The sequence below is a fragment of the Phyllobates terribilis genome, unplaced genomic scaffold (genome assembly GCF_046119375.1).
Source record: "Phyllobates terribilis strain yellow unplaced genomic scaffold, ASM4611937v1 Scaffold_1__5_contigs__length_1240528914, whole genome shotgun sequence".
Taxonomy (NCBI): domain Eukaryota; kingdom Metazoa; phylum Chordata; class Amphibia; order Anura; family Dendrobatidae; genus Phyllobates; species Phyllobates terribilis.
In genome coordinates this window covers 504,993,874-505,018,559 of record NW_027362761.1, presented here as the reverse complement: position 1 = coordinate 505,018,559, position 24,686 = coordinate 504,993,874, and the positions used below count along the sequence as shown (strand labels likewise).

The window sequence follows — 24,686 nt, the reverse complement described above, 5'->3', positions numbered from 1 at the left end:
GCTGACTGCAGAACAAGTTAACTAAGAATCCGTCAGAAAGCTCACTCCGATGGGGAATTTGTTGTAACTCTGTCTTTTTATGAACTCTGTCAGCTGAATTATGACCACATCAAAGTTTAGCTCATGAATGTGATTGTAATGGGCATTGCTTTAAAAAAAAAAAAAAAAAAAAAAAAAAAAAAAAAAGCACCATTGGTCCGCTTCCGATCACATGATTTTCCATGTGATCAGTTGCTGTGGTCCTGGAGGGGCAATACCAGTACCTTCCCTTGAAAAATCAACGCACGGTCAATGCGAAACGTGTGTATTGAAGCCGCAACTGCACTTTTTTCATCCCTTCTGGGGGTCCCCAGCCTGTGGGTAAGTGACTTCACATGTCCACACTTGATGCCTTTGGTACAATATTCTATTACAGTTATAAGTCCTCTTTTTTGGACAGTTTCCGGGTATTATAGAAGCATTGTCTGCCCTTTTAATAGACTATAATTTAAAGGTTACCCTTGTGCCAGTTCCTTATACATTTGAGCTTGTTTATTCTAGAATTTGAATACTATTATGTACCTTAGCAGGACTTTATCCTTACTACCTGTGTATCCCTGGCTGGTTACTCTTTAGGGTGTTTGTACTGTCCCTAGCACACTGTATTTTAAGTGCTTTTCACATGATTTTTAATATGTAAAATATATATGTATCTAATAAAGACTTTGTTACTTTAACCCCTTTCCGACCTGGTCAGTAATAGTACGCACCAGGTCGGCACCGGCGCTGAGCCCGCACTGAACCGAACACATGTCAGCTGATTCTTACAGCTGACATGTGCCCGCAACAGCCGCAGGTGCAATCGCGATCCACCCGCGGCTGTTAACATGTTAAATGCCGCTGTCAATCTCTGACAGCGGCATTTAACTCGCGCTTCCGGGAAGCGCGTCCTAAGCCCCGCCCATCTGTGACCCCGTCACGTGATCGCGGGTCATTGATGGGTGGGCATGACAACCCAGGGTCTGCAGCAGACGCCTGTGGTTGTCATGTCTCAATTGCTATGATCGCCACCTAGTGGTCAGCGCTCATAGCACATGAGCATTTCTGCTGCATACAAGCGATCTGCTCCTCGCCTGTATGCAGTAGAAGCAATCAGACAACTGCTGCTTCTTGTCTCCTATGGAGACTATTGAAGCATGCAGTAAATGTAAAAAAAAAAAAATGTTTTTAAAAATATAAAAAAATATAAAAGTTTAAATCACCCCCCTTTCGCCCCATTCAAAATAAAATAATAAAAAAAAACCCCACATACACATATTTGGTATCGCCGCGTTCAGAATCGCCCGGTCTATCAATATAAAAGAAGAATTAATCCGATCGGTGAACGGCGTAACGAGAAAAAAATTCTAAACGCCATATTTACGTTTTTTTGGTCGCTGCAACATTGCAATAAAATGCAATAACGGGCGATCAAAACATCAGATCTACCCCAAATAGTATCAATAAAAACGTCAGCTCAGCGCGAAAAAAATAAGCCCTCACCCGGCCCCAGATCCCGAAAAATAGAGACGCTACGGGTCCTGGAAAATGGCGTCATAATTTTTTTTTTTTGCAAACTTTGGATTTTTTTTTCACCACTTAAATAAAAAAGAACCTATACATGTTTGGTGTCTATGAACTCGTAATGACCTGGAGAATAATGATGGCAGGTCAGTTTTAGCAATCAGTGAACGTGGTAAAAAAAGGACCCAAAAAACAACTGTGGAATTGCATTTTTTTTTGCAATTTCACCGCACTTGGAATTTTTTCCCGTTTTCCAGCACACGATATGGTAAAACCAGTGATGGCGTTTAAAAGTACAACTCGTCCCGCAAAAAATAAGCCCTTACACGGCCATATTGAACGAAAATTAAAAAAGTTCTGGCTCTGGAAATAAGGGGAGCAAAAAATGAAAACGCAAAAACAGAAAGACCCATGGTCGTTAAGGGGTTAATTACTTCTAAAAACTCCATTTGCCTCTTGTTTACATCTAGTCAATAACTGGAGTAAGATTTGTGGTTTGGCGCACACCACTTGTCTGACACTTTTGCTTCATTATGAGGTCTCTTAACGTATTAGGCGCCTCTGACTCCAGCATGCCCCCTCATCAAGACCGGCATGAAAATTATATGCAGTTATTTGCAGAACTTGTATGGAGAAACATTAGTCTCTGCATTGGGTTATTTTACAGAAGGTCTTCCTACTGACTTCATTGACGGCTTAGAAAAAACAGGCGGCGACAATTACAAAGTAACTCTCCAGTATCCACATTATTTTCCTGTTGTTAAGAAATGCTCTGTTCCTGAAACTAGGAGGAAATTGGAAGCGGCTTTCAACAGTAGGTGTATGGAAGTAAGTACAATTTGTTCTACCCATCATGTACATATCATAATCATAGTAGTATTGAAGCAGATATGTCACAAAATTTCACAATTAATGACTGGTTTCTTAGACCAGGTGAGGCTGGTTTACTTACTTTGAAAATTCATGTCAGAATGACTTTATAATCCATCTTGAAAGTACAATACAGTCATGGTTTAGGGGCACTAGGTCGGCTGTCTCTTTAAAGTCTTATTCCAGCAATTGAATTATTTTTCACAATGCACAGTATCAGCATATCTATTCTTACTAGACAGACCAAGACCAACATAAGTTTTTTTTTTTCCTATCTTTTGTGGGTTTTTTTTTCATCTTCTTATGCCCCTCTGTGCATTTAGAATTACAGAACTGAATGGGTGATCCCTCTTATCTGCTAAAGCTATGTTTCCCAACAGCTCACTGCTTCTCCGTAGTGCTGCAGACCCCTTCCTTTTCTCTCTTATATAGCTTACCACACCTTTTCAACTGCAGTACTCGAGAAGTAGGACAGAGTGCATCATTTTCTTCCATATTAAAGATCTACAAATACATATTTGTCATATGGACATTGTAATAGTGTAAAATATGGATCTGTATTTTGGATTCATAGTTTTGACCATGTCCGACGCACAATCATAAAAGCAGCAAATGTAAATGTAAGAGAGGCAATTAGGAGAAAAAATCAAAAATTGTGAAAAACTATGGCCCTGATTCTTCAAGACCTGCAATGTTCACGTCGGTCTTGATTAGAGGGTGTGCTCTTGTCAGAGGTGCCTGATTCATTAAGAGGCCTCTGATAAGCGGTATGCGCCTCCATGTACATTGCCACAAATCTGACTCCAGTCCATGACTGGAGTAATCTTTCTGGCGTGATAAATACCACAGCTCATCATGAATATGACTAATTAGATGAGCTGTGGCGTCAAACCCTCGTCCTGCCCAAGATTTTGGCGTGAAAAACATGAAAAGTCGTAAAAGTGAAATGTCTTTGAATCCGTGCTTTAGTTTATATTAATGTGAATAAGGGGTATGCCAACTTATTGCTTCAACTTGACATTGTGGAAACGTTTTAAAAGCCTAGCATCAGGGCTGTGGAGTCGGAGTCGGTGCTCATTTTGGTGGAGTCGGTATAAAATGGACCGACTCCTAAAATATATAATAAATTGGGTACAGTAGTTCAATGCAGAATGTGCTCAATATTTTTTCATAGGAATTTGGGAAAGTTATGAAATGTCCTATAAATGACTGTTCTATTCCTGATCTAAGGCTACATTCACACACAGTGTTTTTGCTGCGTCTTTTGAGGATACGTTTTTCAGCTACAAAAGCAGATCAGCTTTTTAAAAAACCGCATCACGTGAAAGGTTTTTGAGCTCATAGATGTTTTCAATAGCAAAAGCAGATTAGAAAAATGCCGAACAAACTGACATGCTCATTCTTTGTGAGGATCCGTTTTTGAGCCCAAAAACGGATCCTCACAAAACGATGTGTCTGAATGTCATATCTTGAAACCCATTGACTTTGCTGGGATGCCCAGAGACGCTGCATTTTACTGCAAAAAACGGATCCGCAAAAACGCTGTGTGTGAATCATGGCCGTAGCCAGCGAGGGGCAGGGGGGGCAAGATTCCATCTTGAAGAGACGTGCTGGTAAAGGGGCAATTGTCGATCAAGCCACTCTGTGGGGCAGCACTTAATGATTGAGCGATTGCTTGAACTAAAACCGTTTCTTATAGATATGGCGAACCCTCAGGTAACCCTAAATGAAGGTCAGGTGGCTGAATTGAAGGAATTGCTTAATCACCCATTTACAGTGACTAAAAAATTACAAGCTGAGGATTTAACTCCTGGCATTTTCATAAGGGAGTGGAAGAACTTGCTCTTTTGCCTGTCCCAAAGAGGTTTAATCGCAGATGGCATTTCTGCTTCAATGAAACGGAGAGAGACACAGCTATTGGAAAATAAATTTTTTCCCCTTCTCCCATGACAGCACCACCTGAGAGAGGGTATCCGCCCACCAAGGACAGGAACCTACTGAATAAAAAGGCGGTACCTCTCCTCCGCATCAGTTTTTGGTTCCTGTCCCTGATGGGAGCCTCACCAGGTGGTACCTCACGTACCTGGATTATGGACGGTGCGGCCTGGAGGCCGTGGAAGCAGCAGATGGTCCCTGTTTCCAGCCCGTCTGGCTGCTGCCCGGGTCTGCTTGTGGGGAGGAGGTGCTGTGTTTTTTTTTTTGGATTCCTCCCCGCGTGCGCCGGGGCCTGCGGCCGGGTCTGCGCCTCGCAAAGATGAACTGAGCGCGCCGGCCGGCAGGTCTTCCGGGCTGCGCACGTGGGGGTCGCGTCGCACCCTGTGACGGAGCGCGCCGGAAGTCCGGGCTGCGCACGCGCGGGGTGCTGACGCGCCCTATCACGGAGTGCGCCGGAAACCGGGTCTGCGCATGCGCGGGTGGGAAGCTGTCATCCCGCTGCAAGCACGCCGGGTGCCGCTGGGCTGCGCACGCGCAGAGGCAGGTGGATCTGCGGGTAGCGCGCCAGCTGGCTAAAATTAAAAAAAAAAAAAAAAGAGATTTGAGATGAGCACGCTGCCGGAAGGGGAGGAGCCTAAAGGAGGTGGAGCCCTACTGCTTTTAAGGATGGGGAGCAATCAGGATGGCGGTGTCTGCATCCCCGCCATGATGGATGAGGAACCGCAGTCACCTGGGCAGCAGCTGTCACCGCCACAGGAAGTACAGCAGCAGCCACAGCCATCAAAGCAGCGCAAGCAGCTCAAACAAATGGAACGGGAATCTTCCCATCGACAAAGTCACAGCAGTGAGGGGCGTACGAGTTCCGGCAAGACTGGTCAGAAAAGACTTCGTCAGTCCACCTCCGCCAGATGGGAGCCCTCATGTGAACGGCAACCACCGCCTCCGGTACCCTAGTCTGAACGGCAGTGTGGTGAGTGATCTTCGTGAAAGTCTCACCTTGAATATTGTGCTCTTCTCTCTCTCTCTTTTCCTCCTTCTCCTTTTATTTATTGGGGCAGGAGGCGAAGAAGTGTAGTGCTAAAAGTAAAAACAGGGAGTGTGCTTTATGCAAAATCGGTCTTCCCACCTCCTATGCCAAAAACCTATGCTCGGACTGTATTCAGAAAACCATTGCAGAGGAGTCCCCCAGGTTTTCTTTAGAATTAAAGGATCTAATCCAGACAGAGGTCAGAGAGTCTTTAAGAGGCTTAACCTCACTCAAAAAGAAGAAGCGAAAACTAGTTTCTTCAGAATCAGAGGAATCAGTGGAGTCCTGTTTTACGAGAGAACTGCCTTCCTCCTCTAATCACTCCTCATCGTCATCGGAGTCTTCGGATGATGATGGGGGGGGCAGACCTTGTTTTTCGGTTGATAATACTGAGAGACTAGTTAAAGCCGTCAGAGGGACTATGGGTATTACCGATACCAAAGTGCCCAGAACAGTCCAGGATGTTATGTTCGGGGGCTTAGACCAAAGGAGGAGACGCTCATTCCCGGTCAATGACAGGATTAAATCTCTGATAGAAAGGGAATGGAAGAAACCGGAGAGGAAGGGTCAGCTGCCGTCATCCTCCAAGCGGAGGTACCCCTTTGAGGATGAGGATGCGGCTAAATGGGACAAAAGCCCTAAGATTGACGTGGCCATTTCAAAATCTTCAAAAAAATCCACTCTGCCCTTTGAGGATTTAGGAGCCTTAAAAGACCCGCTGGATAAAAAAGCGGAGTCCTTCCTTAAGCAAACCTGGGAGTCGTCAGCAGGGGCCCTTAAACCGGCAGTAGCAGCGACCTGCACTGCTAGATCTATGATGATCTGGCTTCAACAATTGGAAGACCAGATCAGGGGGAATGTGTCCAGGGAGAAAATTCTATCAGACCTTCCTCTTGTGCAGGGAGCGGCTGCATTCCTGGCAGATGCATCGGCAGATTCAGTTAGGCTGGCTGCCCGGTCTGCAAACCTCTCTAATGCAGCCCGTAGGGCGCTAAGGCTCAAGAGCTGGCCAGGAGATGTGCAGTCAAAGTCTAAACTGTGCTCAATCCCTTGTGAGGGGGACTTCTTGTTCGGCAAAGGTCTAGATGACATCCTAGATAAAGCCGCAGACAAAAAACATGGATTTCCCACGGTGTCTGGTTCCCGATTTAACAGTTCCTTTCGGAAGAGAAAATACAGCCGCAGTAAAGCTCCCAGAGACCAAGGTAGCTGGAAAGACCGAAAGCCGTATAGCAGAGGCTTCATGTTTGGGGGTCCCTCCTCCGAGAATAAGAAAGCCCCTAAGTGACAGTTCCCCCCAGGTGGGAGGAAGATTGTCCCACTTCCTGCCTGCCTGGAAGGAAATTTCATCCAATTCTTGGATCTTAGGGATAATCAGGAGGGGGCTCACATTAGAGTTCAAAAGCAGGCCCAAGAACACTGTCAAAATATCAGCCCCCAGAGGTTTAGCGGAACAGATAGCCTTACAGCAGAAAGTTCTCTCTCTGCTCATGAAAGGAGTTCTGGTGGAAACACCTGCACCCGAGCAAGGAAGAGGATTCTATTCGACTCTCTTCCTAATAAAGAAGCCGGACGGCTCCTTCAGGACCATTGCGAACTTAAAGAGACTGAACGACCATTTAATCTACAGGCCTTTCAAGATGGAAACAATAAAATCGGCCATAAAGATGTTATTTCCGGACTGTTTTATGTGCGTCCTCGATCTGAAGGACGCCTACTACCACGTCCCGATTTTGCCAGATCATCAACAGTTTCTAAGAGTAGCTGTACAATTCGGCAGGCACGTAAGGCATTTTCAGTTCGCAGCTCTTCCCTTTGGCATTTCCATGGCGCCGAGAGTCTTCACAAAAATCATTCTGGAGGTCACAGCGCACTTGAGGGAAAGAGATATTTTGGTCATCCCTTATCTGGACGACTTCTTAGTAGTGGGCAGATCAAGTCAACTCTGTGCTCTAGCCCTGGCGGACGTCATGGCCAGTCTAAGACGCCTAGGTTGGCTGTTAAATCTGGAGAAGTCAAGGCTGGAACCAAAGAGGGTTCAGTTTTTCCTGGGTCTCATTCTGGACTCAGAAAACCAAACCTGTCTTCTGCCAGAGGAAGAGAAACTGAAGATCAGATCCCTAACATCTCAGGTTGTCAGCAATCCGACCATGACCCTGAGGAGTGCAATGTCTCTGTTGGGTACAATGACGTCTTGCATCCCGGCGGTTCAGTGGTCCCAGCACCATTCCAGATGTCTTCAACAGGAGATTCTGGCAGCGGACAGGCGGCTCAAAGGTCGCCTGAATGGGAAAATATCTCTTCCAGATGTTGTGATCAACTCCCTGGACTGGTGGACATCTCCGGTCAACCTATCTTTGGGGGTTCCTTGGACCTTCCAGGTGTCGGATACAATTACAACAGACGCAAGTGCGGAAGGTTGGGGAGCTCACCTAAGGGATCGTTCTGTACAAGGCCTCTGGTCGGACAGCGAGACAAGTCTCTCTTCCAACATGAAAGAGCTGTTGGCAGCCAGAAACGCGCTAAAAGAATTCAGTTCTGTTCTTCAGGGTCCTCACGTCAGGATAATGTCAGACAACAGATCAACAGTCGCCTACATCAATCATCAGGGGGGTACCAGGTCTCTCCCTCTGATGTTAATAGCGGATCAGATCTTCAGGTTTGCCGAGAGTCGGCTGGTTACGCTCTCGGCACTGCATATAAAAGGGGAAGAGAACATAAAGGCCGATTTCTTGAGTCGTCACATCTTGAAACAAGGAGAGTGGGAGTTGAATCCAGCCGTTTTTCAGCAGATTGTGGATCGGTGGGGACAGCCCCAGATAGATCTGTTTGCAAACAGACACAATCGGAAGACCGAAACCTTTTGCTCCCTGAATCCAAAAGAGGGGGCGTTTGCGGTGGACGCGCTGCAGATTCAGTGGGATTTCACTCTAGCTTATGCCTTTCCCCCTTTAGTACTGATCCCTACTATCCTGAGGAAGATCCGAGAGGAACGGGCGAGGGTTATATTGATCGCCCCGTTCTGGCCCAAGAGACCATGGTTCACTTGGATGAAGAGAATGTCCCAAGCAGATCCATGGGTTCTTCCGGACATCCCGGATCTCCTCAGGCAGGGCCCAGTCTGTCATCCCCAAAGAGCGGGCCTGCATTTGACGGCTTGGATTTTGAGAGGTCGCTATTGACGCAAAGGGGGTTTTCTCCGGATCTTGTTACTACCCTTCTAGCAAGTAGAAAGCCGATAACAACTAGAATCTATGGTAGAACCTGGGCTAAGTTCTTGTCTACCTCGGGTCAGTCTGCCAAAGGGAGGATTCCTATTGAGGCCATACTAGAATTCCTCCAGAAGGGGTTAAACATGGGACTAGCCACCAGTACTCTTAAGGTACAGGTATCGGCTCTGGGGGCACTGTATAATTATGACTTGGCAGCAAATAGATGGATCATTAGATTTATTAAAGCCTGTCATAGATCCAGACCTATTCCTGTTCCAAGAATGCCTCCTTGGGACCTTAATTTAGTTCTGGAAGCATTAACCAAACCTCCCTTCGAGCCCTTAGAGAAGGTTTCAGAAAAAATCTTAACTTTAAAGACTGCGCTATTGGTGGCCCTGACATCAGCTCGTAGAGTCAGTGACTTACACGCACTATCCGTTAACCATCCATTCACTCAAGTATGGATGGATAGAGTAATCTTAAGACCAGACCCGGCCTATCTTCCAAAGGTAGCCTCCAAGTTCCATAGGACGCAAGTAATCACTCTCCCTTCCTTCTATCCTAATCCTAGGGATTCTGAGGAACATAAGCTTCACACCTTAGATGTTAAGAGGGTGTTAGTCCAGTATTTGGAAGTGACAAAAGCCTGGAGAAAGAGTGACGCTTTATTTATATCCTTTCAGGGGGCTAGGAAAGGACTTAAGGTTACAAGGGGGACCATAGCTAGATGGGTCAGGGATACTATTACCTTAGCCTACTCTTCTAGCAATCTGCCGGTTCCTGAGAACCTGAAGGCCCATTCCACCAGAGCGGTAGCTGCTTCCTGGGCTGAGAAGGCGGATGTGCCCATCGACATTATATGTAAGGCGGCAACTTGGTCATCCCCTGCTACATTTTACAAACATTACCGTCTTGACCTTTCCTCTTCTACTGATCTGTCCTTTGGTAGAAGGGTGTTGCAAGCGGTGATCCCTCCCTCTGGTATTTGATCTCTATAAATCTCTCAGGTGGTGCTGTGATGGGAGAAGGGGAAAAGATCCTAGTTACTTACCGGTAACGGTATTTTACAGAGCCCATGACAGCACCCTATTAATTCCCTCCCCTTTATCACTGTGGTGTGCACTTTTTTTAAGGTGTTTAGTACATATGTTGAGGTGGTGGTTATGTATTAACCTGTCTTTGGAGGCCCTCTCATGCTCTCAAACAAAAACTGATGCGGAGGAGAGGTACCGCCTTTTTATTCAGTAGGTTCCTGTCCTTGGTGGGCGGATACCCTCTCTCAGGTGGTGCTGTCATGGGCTCTGTAAAATCCCGTTACCGGTAAGTAACTAGGATCTTTTCTGGCAGCTGTTTATGTGGACCCAAGTCATTGTATACTGCTTGATGATCAACAGCGTGAGTGGCCTACAGGAGGACTGCCAGGTGCAAGAGGACTTGGGTCCTGACAGTGCTACTGCTGCCATATCTTCATCCTCATCAGATGAGGAGTTTGCCTTTGACAAGTATTTGGATGACACAGAGCAGGCAAAGCGTTGCCGCAAGGAAAAAGATTTCACTCCGTCTCCTATAGCAAGCAGATTGACCATATTTCAGCAAAATGTTTCACTTGCTCTCAAAGAAATAGAAAAATTCAACCGTTCATCAAAACTGACTGTGCATGAGGCAACTCCTTTATACCCGGAAATTGTTAGAGATGTTGCCCATGTGGTTACAGCTTTGCTTCCAACCCAAGTTAGTGTAGAGAGGTTGCTCTCCAGCCTTAAAATTATTAGGTCAGATTTGAGGTCATCTATGAAGGAGGATCTGATGGAGGCAATTCTATTTCTTAGAACAAATTCATAGACTGCACAAATGTTATTTAGTATGTTTTTGTTGAAAACTGTTTTTTGCCACTTACATAGTTTATTACATAGTGATATATAATGTACAGTACAGACAAAAAGTTTGGACACACCTTCTCATTTAAAGATTTTTCTGTATTTTCATGACTATGAAAATTGTACATTCACACTGAAGACATCAAAACTATGAATTAACACATGTGGAATTATATACTTAACAAAAAGTGTGAAACAACTGAAAATATGTCTTATATTCTAGGTTCTTCAAAGCAGCCACCTTTTGCTTTGATAACTGCTTTGCACACTCTTGGCATTCTCTTGATGAGCTTCAAGAGGTAGTCACCGGAAATGGTCTTCCAACAATCTTGAAGGAGTTCCCAGAGATGCTTAGCACTTGTTGGCCCTTTTGCCTTCACTCTGCGGTCCAGCTCACCCCAAACCATCTCGATTGGGTTCAGGTCTGGTGACTGTGGAGGCCAGGTCATCTGGCGTAGCACCCCATCACTCTCTTTCCTGGTCAAATAGCCCTTACACAGCCTGGAGGTGTGCTTTGGGTCATTGTCCTATTGAAAAATAAATGATGGTTCAACTAAACGCAAACCGGATGGAATAGCATGCCGTTGCAAGATCCTGTGGTAGCCATGCTGGTTCAGTATGCCTTCAATTTTTAATAAATCCCCAACAGTGTCACCAGCAAAGCACCTCCTCATCCATGCTTCACGATGGGAACCAGGCATGTAGAGTTTTTCTGCGTCGCACAAAGACACGGTGGTTGGAACCAAAGATCTCAAATTTGGACTCATCAGACCAAAGCTCAGATTTCCACTGGTCTAATGTCCATTCCTTGTGTTCTTTAGCCCAAACAAGTCTCTTCTGCTTGTTGCCTGTCCTTAGCAGTGGCTTCCTAGCAGCTATTTTACCATGAAGGCCTGCTGCACAAAGTCTCCTCTTAACAGTTGTTGTAGAGATGTGTCTGCTGCTAGAACTCTGTGTGGCATTGATCTGGTCTCTAATCTGAGCTGCTGTTAACCTGCGATTTCTGAGGCTGGTGACTCGGATAAACTTATCCTCAGAAGCAGAGGTAACTCTTGGTCTTCCTTTCCTGGGGCGGTCCTCATGTGAGCCAGTTTCTTTGTAGCGCTTGATGGTTTCTGCAACTGCACTTGGGGGCACATTCAAAGTTTTCCCAATTTTTCGCACTGACTGACCTTCATTTCTTAAAGTAATGATGGCCGCTCGTTTTTCTTTACTTAGCTACTTTTTTATTGCCATAATACAAATTCTAACAGTCTATTCAGTAGGACTATCAGCTGTGTATCCACCAGACTTCTGCACAACACAATTGATGGTCCCAACTCTATTTATAAGGCAAGAAATCCCACTTATTAAACCTGACAGGGCTCACCTGTGACGTGAAAACCATTTCCGGTGACTACCTCTTGAAGCTCATCAAGAGAATGCCAAAAGTGTGCAAAGCAGTCATCAAATCAAAAGGTGGCTACTTTGAAGAACCTAGAATATAAGACATATTTTCAGTTGTTTCACACTTTTTTGTTAAGTATATAATTCCACATGTGTTAATTCATAGTTTTGATGCCTTCAGTGTGAATGTACAATTTTCATAGTCATGAAAAATCTTTAAATGAGAAGGTGTGTCCAAACTTTTGGTCTGTACTGTATATGTAATCGATATTGCATATTTACAATTTATTACAGTTTTTTGTGTTCTAAAGTTGTATTCCAATAAATATATATTATGTTCTATCTAAATATCTTGATTATTGTATCATAAAAATGATTAAATGTCTGATGTTCACATTGTACTACAATAAATTTTTCACTTAAATACAAGCAATATATGTGGGAGTCAGAGTCAGTGTAAGGGAAATTGAGGAGTCGGAGTCGCAGGTTTGGCTTACCGACTCCACAACCCTGCCTAGCGTAAGAAACTTAAAAAGTTCTTGCACATGTTGCTACAAGGCAACCGCACTATTCACTAAGTGTTCAGATGTCTTGTAATGAACGTGTCGTATACAATATTTTATGTTCTAACAAGTTTTTATTCTTTTAGGAGAACACTAAAATACTTGAAGAACTGATTACCCTCCGGTCTAGACTGTCCGAGCTTCTGGGATACCAGACACATGCCGATTTTGTACTTGAATTGAACACCGCTAAAAACACCAGCAATGTATCTGGCTTTCTAGGTAAGTTGTAGGGAAGGGATTTTCTAGCAGCTGGCTATGTATAATTTTAACAATTGTGTAGGAAATATAAATATAGGCAAGAAGTTCTGTGCTGGTTTTGAAGCCATGCCTACTTGTTAGCCAGTTTTTCTAGCTGGAGCTGAGCGGTGTAAAGGAGCGGTCGTGTTCTGCTCTGTACATTGTTTACATCCGTCCTCTGCAGCTGCTGCAAACAGCTAACTGGTGTGGGTACCGGGCGTCGGACCCCCCCAATCTGATATTAATGCCTTATTCCAAAAAGCCCTCTATACATTCAGTTAAAAGGCAGGCAAAGCCACCAATAAGTGTGCTCAGATGATAGTTTAATATATGTGGGGGTCTCCCGACTCTTCCTGATGATGTCGTGGAGTTTAAATTTCGGTGTACAACCCTTTTGTTAGATAAGAGCTGTCTGGTAGTGGCTTTCTGGCTTTCTCTGCTCTCCCTTTTGGAAAAAAAAAATATATATACTATAATATATAGCAAGCAAAAAATGTGGTCTTGATGCACTGTTTTGGGGGAGGGGGACTGCTGCTGACACTGTTATAGGGGTAATGTCCCCCAATTCTGTACTAATATCACCATCCTGGTATAAATGGTCTCCCATCCTGGCATGGATGGCACTCCTCATCCCCATCACGCTGCACACAAAATATAAAGGTTTCTACTTGCCTTCCCTCTGCTCCAGTGCTGCGTCCTGTTCTGCTGCCAGCAGCTGATGTCACCGTGTGAGCAGCGCATAAAGTCACTGCCATGCGCCCTCACATGTTGAGATGAGCTGCCGGAATAGTCACTGCTCCCCACGCTCGGACTATGGGCATGGGGAGTAGTGACTTCATTCTCCTTAATGGCGCACACAGGGTCAACCGCAGCCGCCGACTCCTGCAGCGGCCGGGCAATCACGTGTCCCTGCTATTAAAGAGCATGAATATTCACTACACCCCACTCCCGTGGGCGTGGGGAGTAATGAATGTTGCTGTTTAATAGCGGGCGCACATGATAGCCTGCGACTGACACTGTGCGCGCTATTAAGTAGAATGAATATTCACTGCTCCACATGCCTATGGGCGTGGGGAGCAGTGAATAATATTCATTTTTTTTAGCAGCGGGCACAGTGTTAGCTGCAGCAGGCGGCTCCTGCCTCCTTTGCCTCGCTCCTCTGCCACTTTCCCCCACCCCCAGCAACGAGGTACATTCGGACTGTATGACGCACCCCCCACTTTCCTCCAAAATTTTGGTGGAAAAAAGTGCGTCTTATAGTCTGAAGAATATGGGATAGATATAAAGATATCTATCTCTATATCCCTGGCTGCAGGTTAATCTCTAAGAAATAAACCTAGCTGTACTCGCCTTTGCTTGGTCCATTGGCAAGTCTTGGCCGCTGCTTGGTGTCTGGCATTGGCTATGCTGCTGACATTATTTTGACACCACAGCAGCCAATCGGTGAACTCAATGGTTTTAAAGGGGCTGTTCCATCTACACCGCCAGAGCCGCCGAGCTCACTGATTGACCTTCACGCCAATGCCAAGAACCAGGAGCATCGGGGGAGACTCACAACTAGACCCAGAGAAGGCGAGCACAGTGCAGTTTGTTTCTTTATAGTCACCTGCAGCCGGGAACATTCATTTACTGAGAGGGGACAACCCCTTTAAGGAAAGGTCGTCATCATCATTATTGAAGTGATGGAAAACCCCTTTAAAAATTGAGCAAGGAAATTTGCTTTAAAGCCATTTATCTTTTATAGATGATCTGAAAAGTAAGGTACAGCCTTTAGGCGAAGAAGAAAAGTTGCTAATTTTGCAAATGAAAACGAAGGAGTGTGAAGACAGAGCTGTGAAGTTTGATGGTAAAATCAACGCTTGGGACCTGCACTACTACCTCACCCGCATCGTGGAGACAAAGTACTCCGTAGATCAGGAGAAACTGCAGGAGTATTTCCCGATGGAGACGGTCACAAAAAATCTCCTGTGCATTTACCAAGAGCTCCTCGGACTGCGATTTGAGCGTGTGGAGAATCCTCATGTGTGGCACGAAAGTGTGACCCTGTACGCCGTGTATGACCGCGCAACAGGGGACCTGCTGGGACAGTTCTACCTGGACTTATTCCCAAGGTAAAGTCTATACCTTTTTGAAGGGTGTAACTAAAAACCTGTGGGCCTTCCCCACGCTGTCGCTTCATGGCCGATATATTCACAGATCATACACATAAAATCACTATTTTTTGCTATCAATTAAAATGACCAAAAAATTTCTCAAAAAAATGTAACCATACCCAAAGTGATAATAAAACCAGAACCAGGTAGTTTGAGACTATTACCCTATAATGACCACTGGACTCGTCCCTACCTGCCAGCGGAGGTTGGCACCTTCTTGAGATGGAAATAGCGCCTTCTCCCCGACGCCTCTCCCTCATGGTCCCTAAGTGACCCTAGTACAATGATGAGTTGTGGGAGGTAACAAATACTAAAAGAAATTGTAAAACGGGATGAGTAGTAGGCAACCACTTATTCTGGACAGTGATCCACAACAAGCTAGAATTCTTCACAAAAATCACATCACTATACGAAAATCCTATGGCAAAATAGTATTGCAGTGGGAGATAAGTTGAGTATACTAAAAATATATATGGCATACCTCAAAATTTTGTTTTTCTTTGTATATTTATTATATAATATCAAACTGGCAGCTTGCACTGCGGAAACAATATACATCTATACATGTAGCTTGTAGCAAAACATAATTGCAACAAAAATGTGCAAGAAATAGTACACTTCACAATTGCATCTTTTTTTGTATACCTATTATGCACTATTAGTCTAACAGATGGCACTGTAGTGACAATATCCAATATAATATATGATGGATATCTTGTTGTATAACAGATGTGCTGAATAAATAGCAGTTTCAGAACTATATGGTGTACTAAGCCCACATAGAATACAAAAGGTACTAAACTCAGAGTACAAAGTATGTTCAGCTCGACACGGATGTGTTTCGCCTTAGAATAGGCTCATCAGGAGCGCATACTATGTAAGTTCATGAGACAGAGAATCTATGTAAACATAGGTCACTTAGCTTTTGGCGTTATCAATGGCATTATTGCTAAAAGTGCCCCGTGCATGCTCTGGGAGAAGATAGCCATGACCCCATTGATAAAGTGTCTCGTGCAAATACTGAATCCAATGTCCAAATCTGGGTGGAAGTCGTGCCCAATGGCGATGTGAACTATAACCCCCACGAAATAGCATGTCCAAATTCTATACCTTTTTGAAGGGTGTCACTAAAAGCCTGTGGGCCTTTTCCATGCTGCTCGCTTCATGGCTGCTCACTATGGCCAGATTACATCATTGGGCCTTTTAAGTGACCCCTAGTGATGGACGAGCATGCTCTCGGGTGTTCGCCAAGTATCTTCGGCGTGCTCGAATGATATGTTTTAGTCACGCCATGTGCATGATTTGCAACTGTTTGACAGCTTTAATACATGTGAGGAATGCCTGTTTGTTAGGCATTCCTCACATGTATTAAAGCTGTCAAACAGTTGCAAATCATGCACATGGCGTGACTAAAACATATCATTCGAGCACGCTGAAGATACTCTGAAAACACCCGAGCATGCTCGCCCATCACTAATGACCACCTGATGCGTCACTAGGAGCCAGGGGCATTGCTAAGGTCTTAGCGGATGTATGAGGGGCTCAAGCCTCATACATATATTTGGCCTCCCGAGAGAAGACAATTTTTATAACCCTTCAGGCTTATACTGGGTTTGTATCCAGTGACTCACAGGTGACATCTTGTAGTCGTCCATTTTCCATTTTCTTCTTTAGAGACTACCGTGGACACTACTTCCGGCCACAACTCTTATTTGTACACAAAATGGTGTTGCCCAAATCCCCTCTCAGTGCCCCCTAAACCATAATAGTGCCGTCCCCACATGTCCCATGCAGCACTAGTACAATACAAAATAGCAGTGCCCCCTCACAGTAATCATTACCCTACGGTGCCCACCACTAAATAACAATTAAACCTCCTTTGTGCCCCCACACAATAATTATGCCGTTTTGTGCACCAATACAATAAATATTCCCTCCCCCTTTGTGCGCCTGTCACAGTAATAACCCCCCTCAGTAATATTTCCCTCCTCTTTGCCCTTCTGTTGTTTTATAAGATTTCATTTGATCTGTAATCAAATCTGGTAAATTGACAAAATTGAAAAAGTTTTGCTGGTTTGCTTAGATGGCTTTCTGGCCTTCTTAGTTGATTGCCTATTTTTATAATATATGATAATGGGGGGTGGCCACGACGCAGAAGTGAGGAGGATGCCGATAACAGGGGTCCTTTAAGGACATTGGTATGATTGTTTCATGGGATAACCCCTTTTTAAGGTCAAGTTTGGGCGATGTGTCTGTAGAGACGATGGTGCAGAGCCAGCCTCTTATTATACCTACTTGAAAGTGTGACCTTGTGTCATCTCCATGACCTAGTTCTCCCGTGAATGTTCACATTCTCTTTGCTGCAGAACATTCCGCTCTACAATGGGAGCAGCGAGCGTTCAGAACTACAAACGGTCAGTGTGAATCATACAGACAAGATCATCTGTGCTCAATTTATCACCAATTACTGGGGCCTGTGACTGAAAAATATCAAATGGAGAATGGCGTACAAAAGTGACCACCACTCCTCCATCTAGTGAGGAAGGACCTGTCCCACGGTACATTCCAGATATATGGCTCTTTTTATTTAGTGCTAATTTTTATATCATTTATCAGAGGGAAGGGAAATGGTATTCTCTGGGCGTGTTTTCAGACTGCTGCATAATTACCTTGTGAGCCACGCCCTCTTGGCAAACACCATAAAAGTTAGTACTAAATTAAATGGCCCATATCTGTTGAACCATGTAGTGGATATGAAAAAAGTTAAAAAACAGAATAAAAATAGCGGGAATAAAATAAGGCCAAGAAGTGGCCACTTTGCACCAGGTGACAGGCTTTCTTTAAGGCCTCTGATGGGGCCTTGGGGCTTCCGATTGCCATGTAGTAATTTACAACATGTGATTATTTTTTTATCTCACCTTCAACCTTTCTAGATTCCTGTTTCTCTAGTTGATATTTTTGCCTTTTCTTAACATAAGGGAAGGAAAATATGGGCACGCTGCATGTTTTGGACTACAGCCGGGCTGTCTTCTCCCTGATGGTGGCAAGATGATGTCCGCAGCAGCTATGGTGGCAAACTTCAGCAAGCCTACCAGTACTCAGCCCTCGCTGCTCCGGCATGATGAGGTGAAAACCTACTTTCACGAGTTTGGCCATGTGATGCACCAGATTTGCGCTCAGGTCAGTATCTGATAATTTCCTTACATTGCTCATTAACAGTCACAATTATGTATTGGTTCTATCATGCACATAAACCTAGAGGATGTGCAAGTGTATTATAGCTATTTATTAGTAAGCGAAAGATCCTCGGCCATTTAAATAGCTGAAAGCGAAATAGTCATCAGATTTCGCAAAGAAAATTGCATCCATTAGAATAGGCTTCCTAGACCTGATGAGGCTCGTATATTTACTTTAAAGGGAGTCCATCAACTCCTAAATGCATTTAAATGGCTTATACATTGCTGTAAGGGTCTTAGCCCCTATAACAACTGTACTAGCACTGTACCGGTTACTGTTATGGTGCCTGAGAAAATAACTTATAATTAATATGCAAATAAAGAGGCTTCGGTGTACCCTTGGTGTGGCCAAGAGTTTTGTGCACAGTTATAAAACTCTGGCCAGGGAACTGGATATGGAAAAAATAATAAATTAAGTCATGGATCCAACGCAGCCACTCTGTGGTCTGCACAGAGACATGAAGTGTTGGATGTCACCCTTCCCTCAGCTACGGCCTGTGATTAGCTGTAGCGGGCAGGAAACTTAAGCAGTTCGTCATTGTATATTTTATCATCTGCTCAAAGTCACTGACTGCTGTAGCCAATCACTGATAGCAGCGGTCCTGTGAATTTTGGAATGGTGATGTCACTACTTCTTAGCTCTGTGCAGATAATGGAGTGCTTGTTCATGCAACGTGAATAAAAGCCCCAGTCTCCTAGCCAAGGAACGCATTGCTTGCAAACTTTTTCCAATAGAGCTTGTAAATGCTTTTTTGGAAGCTGCCACTATCATTGCATCCGGCTCGCTAACGTAGAGACAAAGCTGCCTCTATTTGCTGCCGTGGGGGCGCACAGTTGGGGCTAGCAGTGCAATGATGCCACCAGTAACAACTGTCAATCAAGCAGGAGCCTACTGCTCCCTGGCAAGCAGGAAGCCTGGAGGTAGAGGAGCTGTGTGTTCCTGAAGACAAGACAAGAAAACCCCTTAAAAAGTAAAAAAAAAAATAATCTTTTTTTATCATAAAATGGTTTGGTTTTTAAACATTTATATTTTAAAAAAATGAAACAATTTAGGCAGATGCACCATACATTGCAAAATCATCATGCCTGTATAATAAAGGTAACTTTATTTAAACTGCACAGTGGACCTTTTTAAAGGTCCTATTCGAGTATGTTCACACCGAGTCTTTTTGCGAAGTTTTTGGAGTGGAAACTTCAAGTTATCGAGGAAGATTTGGGGAGTTCTGCTCAGTTTCTACACCAAAAACTCCTAAAATAAATAAATAAAAAAATAAAATAAAAATAAAACTTATTCTGAACCATAAATGATCTTTTAGCAACATACGTTCATTGTGACTCTCGACTATGGGACCACCTGTTCCATGAAATTATATTTAGGTGTATGCAAAGCAAATCATTCATTCCTCTTTAGACGTGACAGCAACACATTGTTATTTCGTGTCTCCCTTTTATTACCTCTACCTTGGCAATTTCTGACTTCTAAGGATAGATGAGGTTTCTCCAGGAGATTCTTTGGAAAACACCATGGTTTTGTCGCTCTGTCTGACGTTATCACTTAAAATAATTTTTTTCCTGCCTGATTTTTTTGCTTTTTTTTTTTTTATAAAGTTTAAAAAGGATTAAGTGTTAAAACAGCAGCGTGAAGTATGATGCCATCTCGGCTGTAATGCGCAGTGACATCTGTCTGATCCCATTTCTTGGTGGGAGAACAGCTTTGTCTCTACAGATTTAACATTTTATATAAAGTCTTCTATCACCATCTGCAATGTAGGATTTATGGGACAATTGTCTTTTTTAAAGGTTACACTATCCCAAGATCTAGACATGTGCTATGGAGTGTTAACATTTTACCTTTTCATGCATAGATTTCAGACTACAATTATTTTGGTTATCTACGTTCCTCTAATGTGCGGTCCTCAGGCTGTATCTCCTTAAATGAGATGGGAGTTAGACTGTCAGTGGTCTGCATTGTATTGCTGGATTAGTTGGGCAGGGTGAAAAAGGGCATTTAGGGCAATGTAATGGTGAGAAAGAAGCATCCAGACATGCCAGATCAACCCCATTAACGTTTGTGCAAAAAGCTTTACATATAATTAGCCCCGATTTTGGGAATGCACTTCTGGCTCTTCTGTAGGGGAATTAGTGGCTGAAGCTAACAGTCTTTAGGAAACCTGCAGACTTTGTCGGCTGGCGTTCACAATTGGTGAGTAACTCAACTTTCAGTCTCAGTAAATACAGTTGTGTTTGTGTGTACATGAGGAATAACACTATTTCTGGCCATTGTATGTCTTGCATTTTCTCCAGTTTTATCCTTTTATATTCTCTATCTCAATTTGCAATTGACTCTGAGCTGGTGGGTGGCTACGCTCCCATACTCGGCACACAGAGGTGCATTCCTGCCTTTTTTCCTCAACTTACAGATAGAAACTTCAGCACCATGGCGGGCAATATACAGCAGTATTTAAGTAGTGTAAGAGATGAACCCAGCTCTGGGGTGAGGTAAATGCCTTGATAAAATGCTCGGCACAATCTTTCTGTGTCTCTCTCTAACTGTTTTCTCACTCTGTGCCTCACTATTCCTCCCTTCACCTCTCCATAGAGTATAATAGGTGGTGTACACTGACACCTCATAGTGCTGTCAGTCAGAGTTGAGCTGGTTCTTCAGAGTGCATGGTCCGTTCCGGGGACAGGTGGCAAAAGGGGAAGAAGTGGCTCATAAGTGGAGAAAGAATCACATTTCTCTGATTTAAAGATATATTACAAAGTTTCTTACATTTTCCTATATGTACCATTTGTTTTCACAAAAAATACAAGAGATAATAGAGGTGTGCTCCTTCAGACTTTTTGGATTTTGAGATTGTGGAACTGGACAGCTCCTTGTCCCTAGGAGATCAGATGTTTGCTTTGGCTTACACATTTGAGAGAGATGCTTCTGATGAACATATGAAACTTATAATGTCCTTCAACTTTTTAGAGCTCAAGTAATGCAAAGTTTGTTGAAAGTTCAGTTCTCGTTTAGGTCTGTTCATCCTAATAAGTTGGCAGGAAATTATTATACTCTGGGTTGGGGTAGTTAACCCTACCTCCTGCATTGATCTGTAGCTTTTTCCTTAATCCATAGCCTTACCGCTCAACCTCTCCACCCTCCATTTTATTTTCTTCTCCACACGAACTGGTGTTAGTTTTCTTTTCACTTCATTTAAAAAAAAGTTAAAATACGCCATAAATGTATTCCCAAATGACCATGAATATGCAAAATACCTCTGACTTTGATGGATGTTGGAAAAGGCGTACTGTGGTTCAGGTATCTTGATACCTTTAGCATCGGTTGCTCTTTTATCCCTCCATCTATCCTTTTTTTGTCTCTTTTAGATAAGTTAGTGAAATTATGCCTAAAAGAGAGGCCCTGCTCTGGGTCCGCACCCTATAAAACCCTATATTTGCAGATATTCTATCTACACATTTCCTCCTGATTTTCTCCAGAGTTCCTCATTGGAGATAGATATTGGGGACAAGGTTATAACCTATACACCAAAAATATGTCCAGATTTTTACATTAGATCAGTAGGGATTCTAGGTTTTGGATCCTCAATAGGTTAATGAGTGGGGACTAAATATCAGTGCAGTCAATGTGAAGCAACGAAAAGAAAAGCGTCACTCACCAAAATTCTTTGTATTTAAAAGTCCTTTAATCCATAAGATGGGACATCGTTGCATGGACCCGTAGAAGGGTAGTGTAGGCGCAAAATGGACATCTGCCTCTTTCGTCTTCTCCCGCACATCCTCCTGCGCACCACAATGATATCCCATCTTATGGATTAAAGGACATTTAAGAAAAATAATTTAGGTGAGTGCCGCTTCTCTCTTCGTTGCTTCACATTGACTTTCTGTATTTAAGTAGCGCACCACTGGTAATTTGGCAATGTTGAAGTGTTTAAATATGAAGGCATAGGATGTGGATAATTGCTCGGTAGTTTGGCTTTCTTTTTGGCACATAAATATCAGTGCAGTCAGTGAGGATGAGTACCACTACTCACCGTATTTTCTGCAATGGACACGTGGAGGTTGAGCTGTATTTGCGTCTGTCACTACGAGGTGAGCTACGGCAGGTAATGTCAATCGACTTATTTAAATGGAACCTGTTATTAGATTCATGCTGCCCGAAACATGGGCAGCCTGACTCAGAGTCTGGCTGCACGATTGCAGCCGACTAGGACCTGACTAGTCTGATGTGATGTCCCCGACCTGCTTCGCCCTGTTCCAGTTGAAAGACAGAACTCTCCGTATGTACACAAATCGTGGTTTGGGCAGCATGAATCTAATGACAGATTCTCTTTTAAATAGAAGTACCAGCATATATACAAAATCAATAGTGTTCTTTTGTTTTCCCCCAACTGAACCTCTGACTTGCTTAACTGTCTGCATCCAGAAACCCTGCCAATTACATATCCCAAAATGCTGTTATTACATGTCTGATGATGATACAGGTCATTCCTAATTGTAAGTAGGATGCTGGAGAGACACATTCACTGGCCAGGAAAATACACAGGAGAGGCTGCAGAGGTTCACCTGCGCAGCAGCATGCATGTCACTGGTAATGTCCAAACACCAGCCCACTGCTGGTGGAGATTCAGTGACAACAGCAGAATACATTGAGTAACGAGATTTGCCATTGTTGTCTTTGGAGTTTTACTTTACACCCTAACCCAGACATTTTTTGGCTGATTTAGTACTCAGAAACCTGGGGTGACAGCAGTCACATCAAACATTGTGTTACGCTGGTGGATGTGGACCCGCTGCGCCACAGGCCGGGCTTATCCTGGAGGGTCGTGACTAATTCTAGGGCCTCACTAGGGCCTAAGATGGAGAGGATAGGCTGGGCAGTCGTCAGTAGACACCAGGTACCACTCCAGGACAGTCCCTGGGACTGCAGCAGCTGACCAAAGGGTTAGAGGCACAGGTTTAAGGCACAGGAGAGCAAAGAGAAAGTTAGGGTTGGCAGTACAGGTTCGATACCTGTAGCCGAGGTCAGGAGCACAGAGGTCAGACAGGACAGGTAAACAAGCCGGGTCGTTAATGGGACACAGAATATAGAGGAATGCATAAACAAGGTGCTATCAGGCTAGGAATCAACGTTTCGGCAAAGAGTGGTGGGAGGAGCTGCCTGACGCAAGGAGAAGCCGCGTGGTGTCCACGGTGAGTAGGGCGGCGCTGAGGAGGTATGTTAGTTACCAACGTGACACATTTAGATTAGAAGATCCCACATTTAGATTACTATTTAACTGGCAGGTCAATTTTAATATATTTTATGCAAATCATAACTCGCCATCATTTGCGTTAATTTGCATGAGGAATAAAACAGCCGATGCCAGCCAACTTGTTATTCTTTGCTTTCTTCTTGGTGTGATGGAAAATCATTGCCAGAAGCTAGAAGACAAGTACAAAGTGTTTGTTGGAGATGTTTTGCTGCGATCTGTCAGATGCTACTTCGTATAACCCTAAATTTTCTTCTGGAGAGTGTACAAGGCTCTGAAATAATATGGCGTTTAGTCTTCCCACATATAGCTAATTGCTACGTATATCAATCCAATTCTGCCTCCGCAAAACAAAATAAAAAATGTGTTCAGAAGTGACAGGTAGCATCCATTGTATGACCAATGTATTTTGTTCTTCACCACAACCATAATATTTACATTAAGGCCGTATGCCTCTCACTATAATTGATGGTTCTGTTCTTGGTCTGGGTCGGTCTCATTCTCTCTGTTCAGCCATCCCTTTTGCAGAAGTACGGCATTGTTGGCAATTGACCAAGGGGTCAAGAGAAAAGCAGAGAGGGAAAATCAAATCCCAGGCCTCAGTGGGGAAGAAAAAGCACTTTAATGATGGGACCTATATTGATCTTTGGGCCACGGCCACACTATTAGTATTTGGTCGGTCAGTATTTTTTCTCAGGAGTGGGTGATAAATGTAGAATTGGTGACTTGTTTTTATTATACCTTTTCTCTGATTGTTCCTCACCTGGTTAGGGTTCCCACTCCTGAGAAAAAATACTGACCGAATAATGACCAAATACTGATAGTGTAACCATGGCCTTGTTTTGGGGCTATGTGTGCTAAATACTAGACATTATTATTATTATTATTTACTGCTCCATTGATTCCATGGTGCTGTACATGAGAAGGGGTTACATACAAGATACAAATATAAAATACAATGAACAAACTAACAATGTCAGACAGGTACCCTTGTTGGTTACAGTCTACGGGATAATGGGAAAGGAGACAGTAGATTGGGGGGTTGTGGTTGTGAGGTGGCAGGAGATCTTTGCAGGCTGTAATCTTTTTTGACAAGATGGGTTTTCAAGTTCCATCTGAAAGTTCCAAGTGTGACAGTGAATCGGATGTGTTGAGGCACAGAATTCTAGAGGATCGGGGACACATGAGAGAAGTCTTGGATGCGATTGAGCGAGGAACATATTGTGGAGGAGAGAAGGAGGTCTTGGGAGGACCGGAGGTTACGTGTGGGAAGATATCAGGAGATTAGTTCGGAGATGCAGGTGCATCTCACTAAATTAGAATATCATCGAAGTGTTAATTTATTTGTTCTTCAATACAAAAAGTGAAACTCCTATATTATATAGAGTGA

The 24,686-nt window shown here is 43.8% G+C and overlaps 2 protein-coding genes across 5 annotated transcripts in view; one reads left to right on the top strand and one right to left on the bottom strand.

Annotated features, from left to right (window-relative positions):
* Positions 1 to 24,686, bottom strand: part of SGTB (small glutamine rich tetratricopeptide repeat co-chaperone beta) — a 292,085-nt gene that overhangs the window by 95,689 nt on the left and 171,710 nt on the right. The gene's annotated exons all lie outside the window — the stretch shown is intronic.
* Positions 1 to 24,686, top strand: part of NLN (neurolysin) — a 126,725-nt gene that overhangs the window by 43,236 nt on the left and 58,803 nt on the right. For all 4 annotated transcript variants that reach the window (XM_073680224.1, XM_073680227.1, XM_073680226.1 and 1 more), the window contains exons 6-9: positions 2,210 to 2,370; positions 12,499 to 12,634; positions 14,397 to 14,763; positions 17,784 to 17,985. In XM_073680224.1, the coding sequence (XP_073536325.1) occupies positions 2,210 to 2,370; positions 12,499 to 12,634; positions 14,397 to 14,763; positions 17,784 to 17,985 (866 nt within the window). The remainder of the gene's footprint in view (positions 1 to 2,209; positions 2,371 to 12,498; positions 12,635 to 14,396; positions 14,764 to 17,783; positions 17,986 to 24,686) is intronic.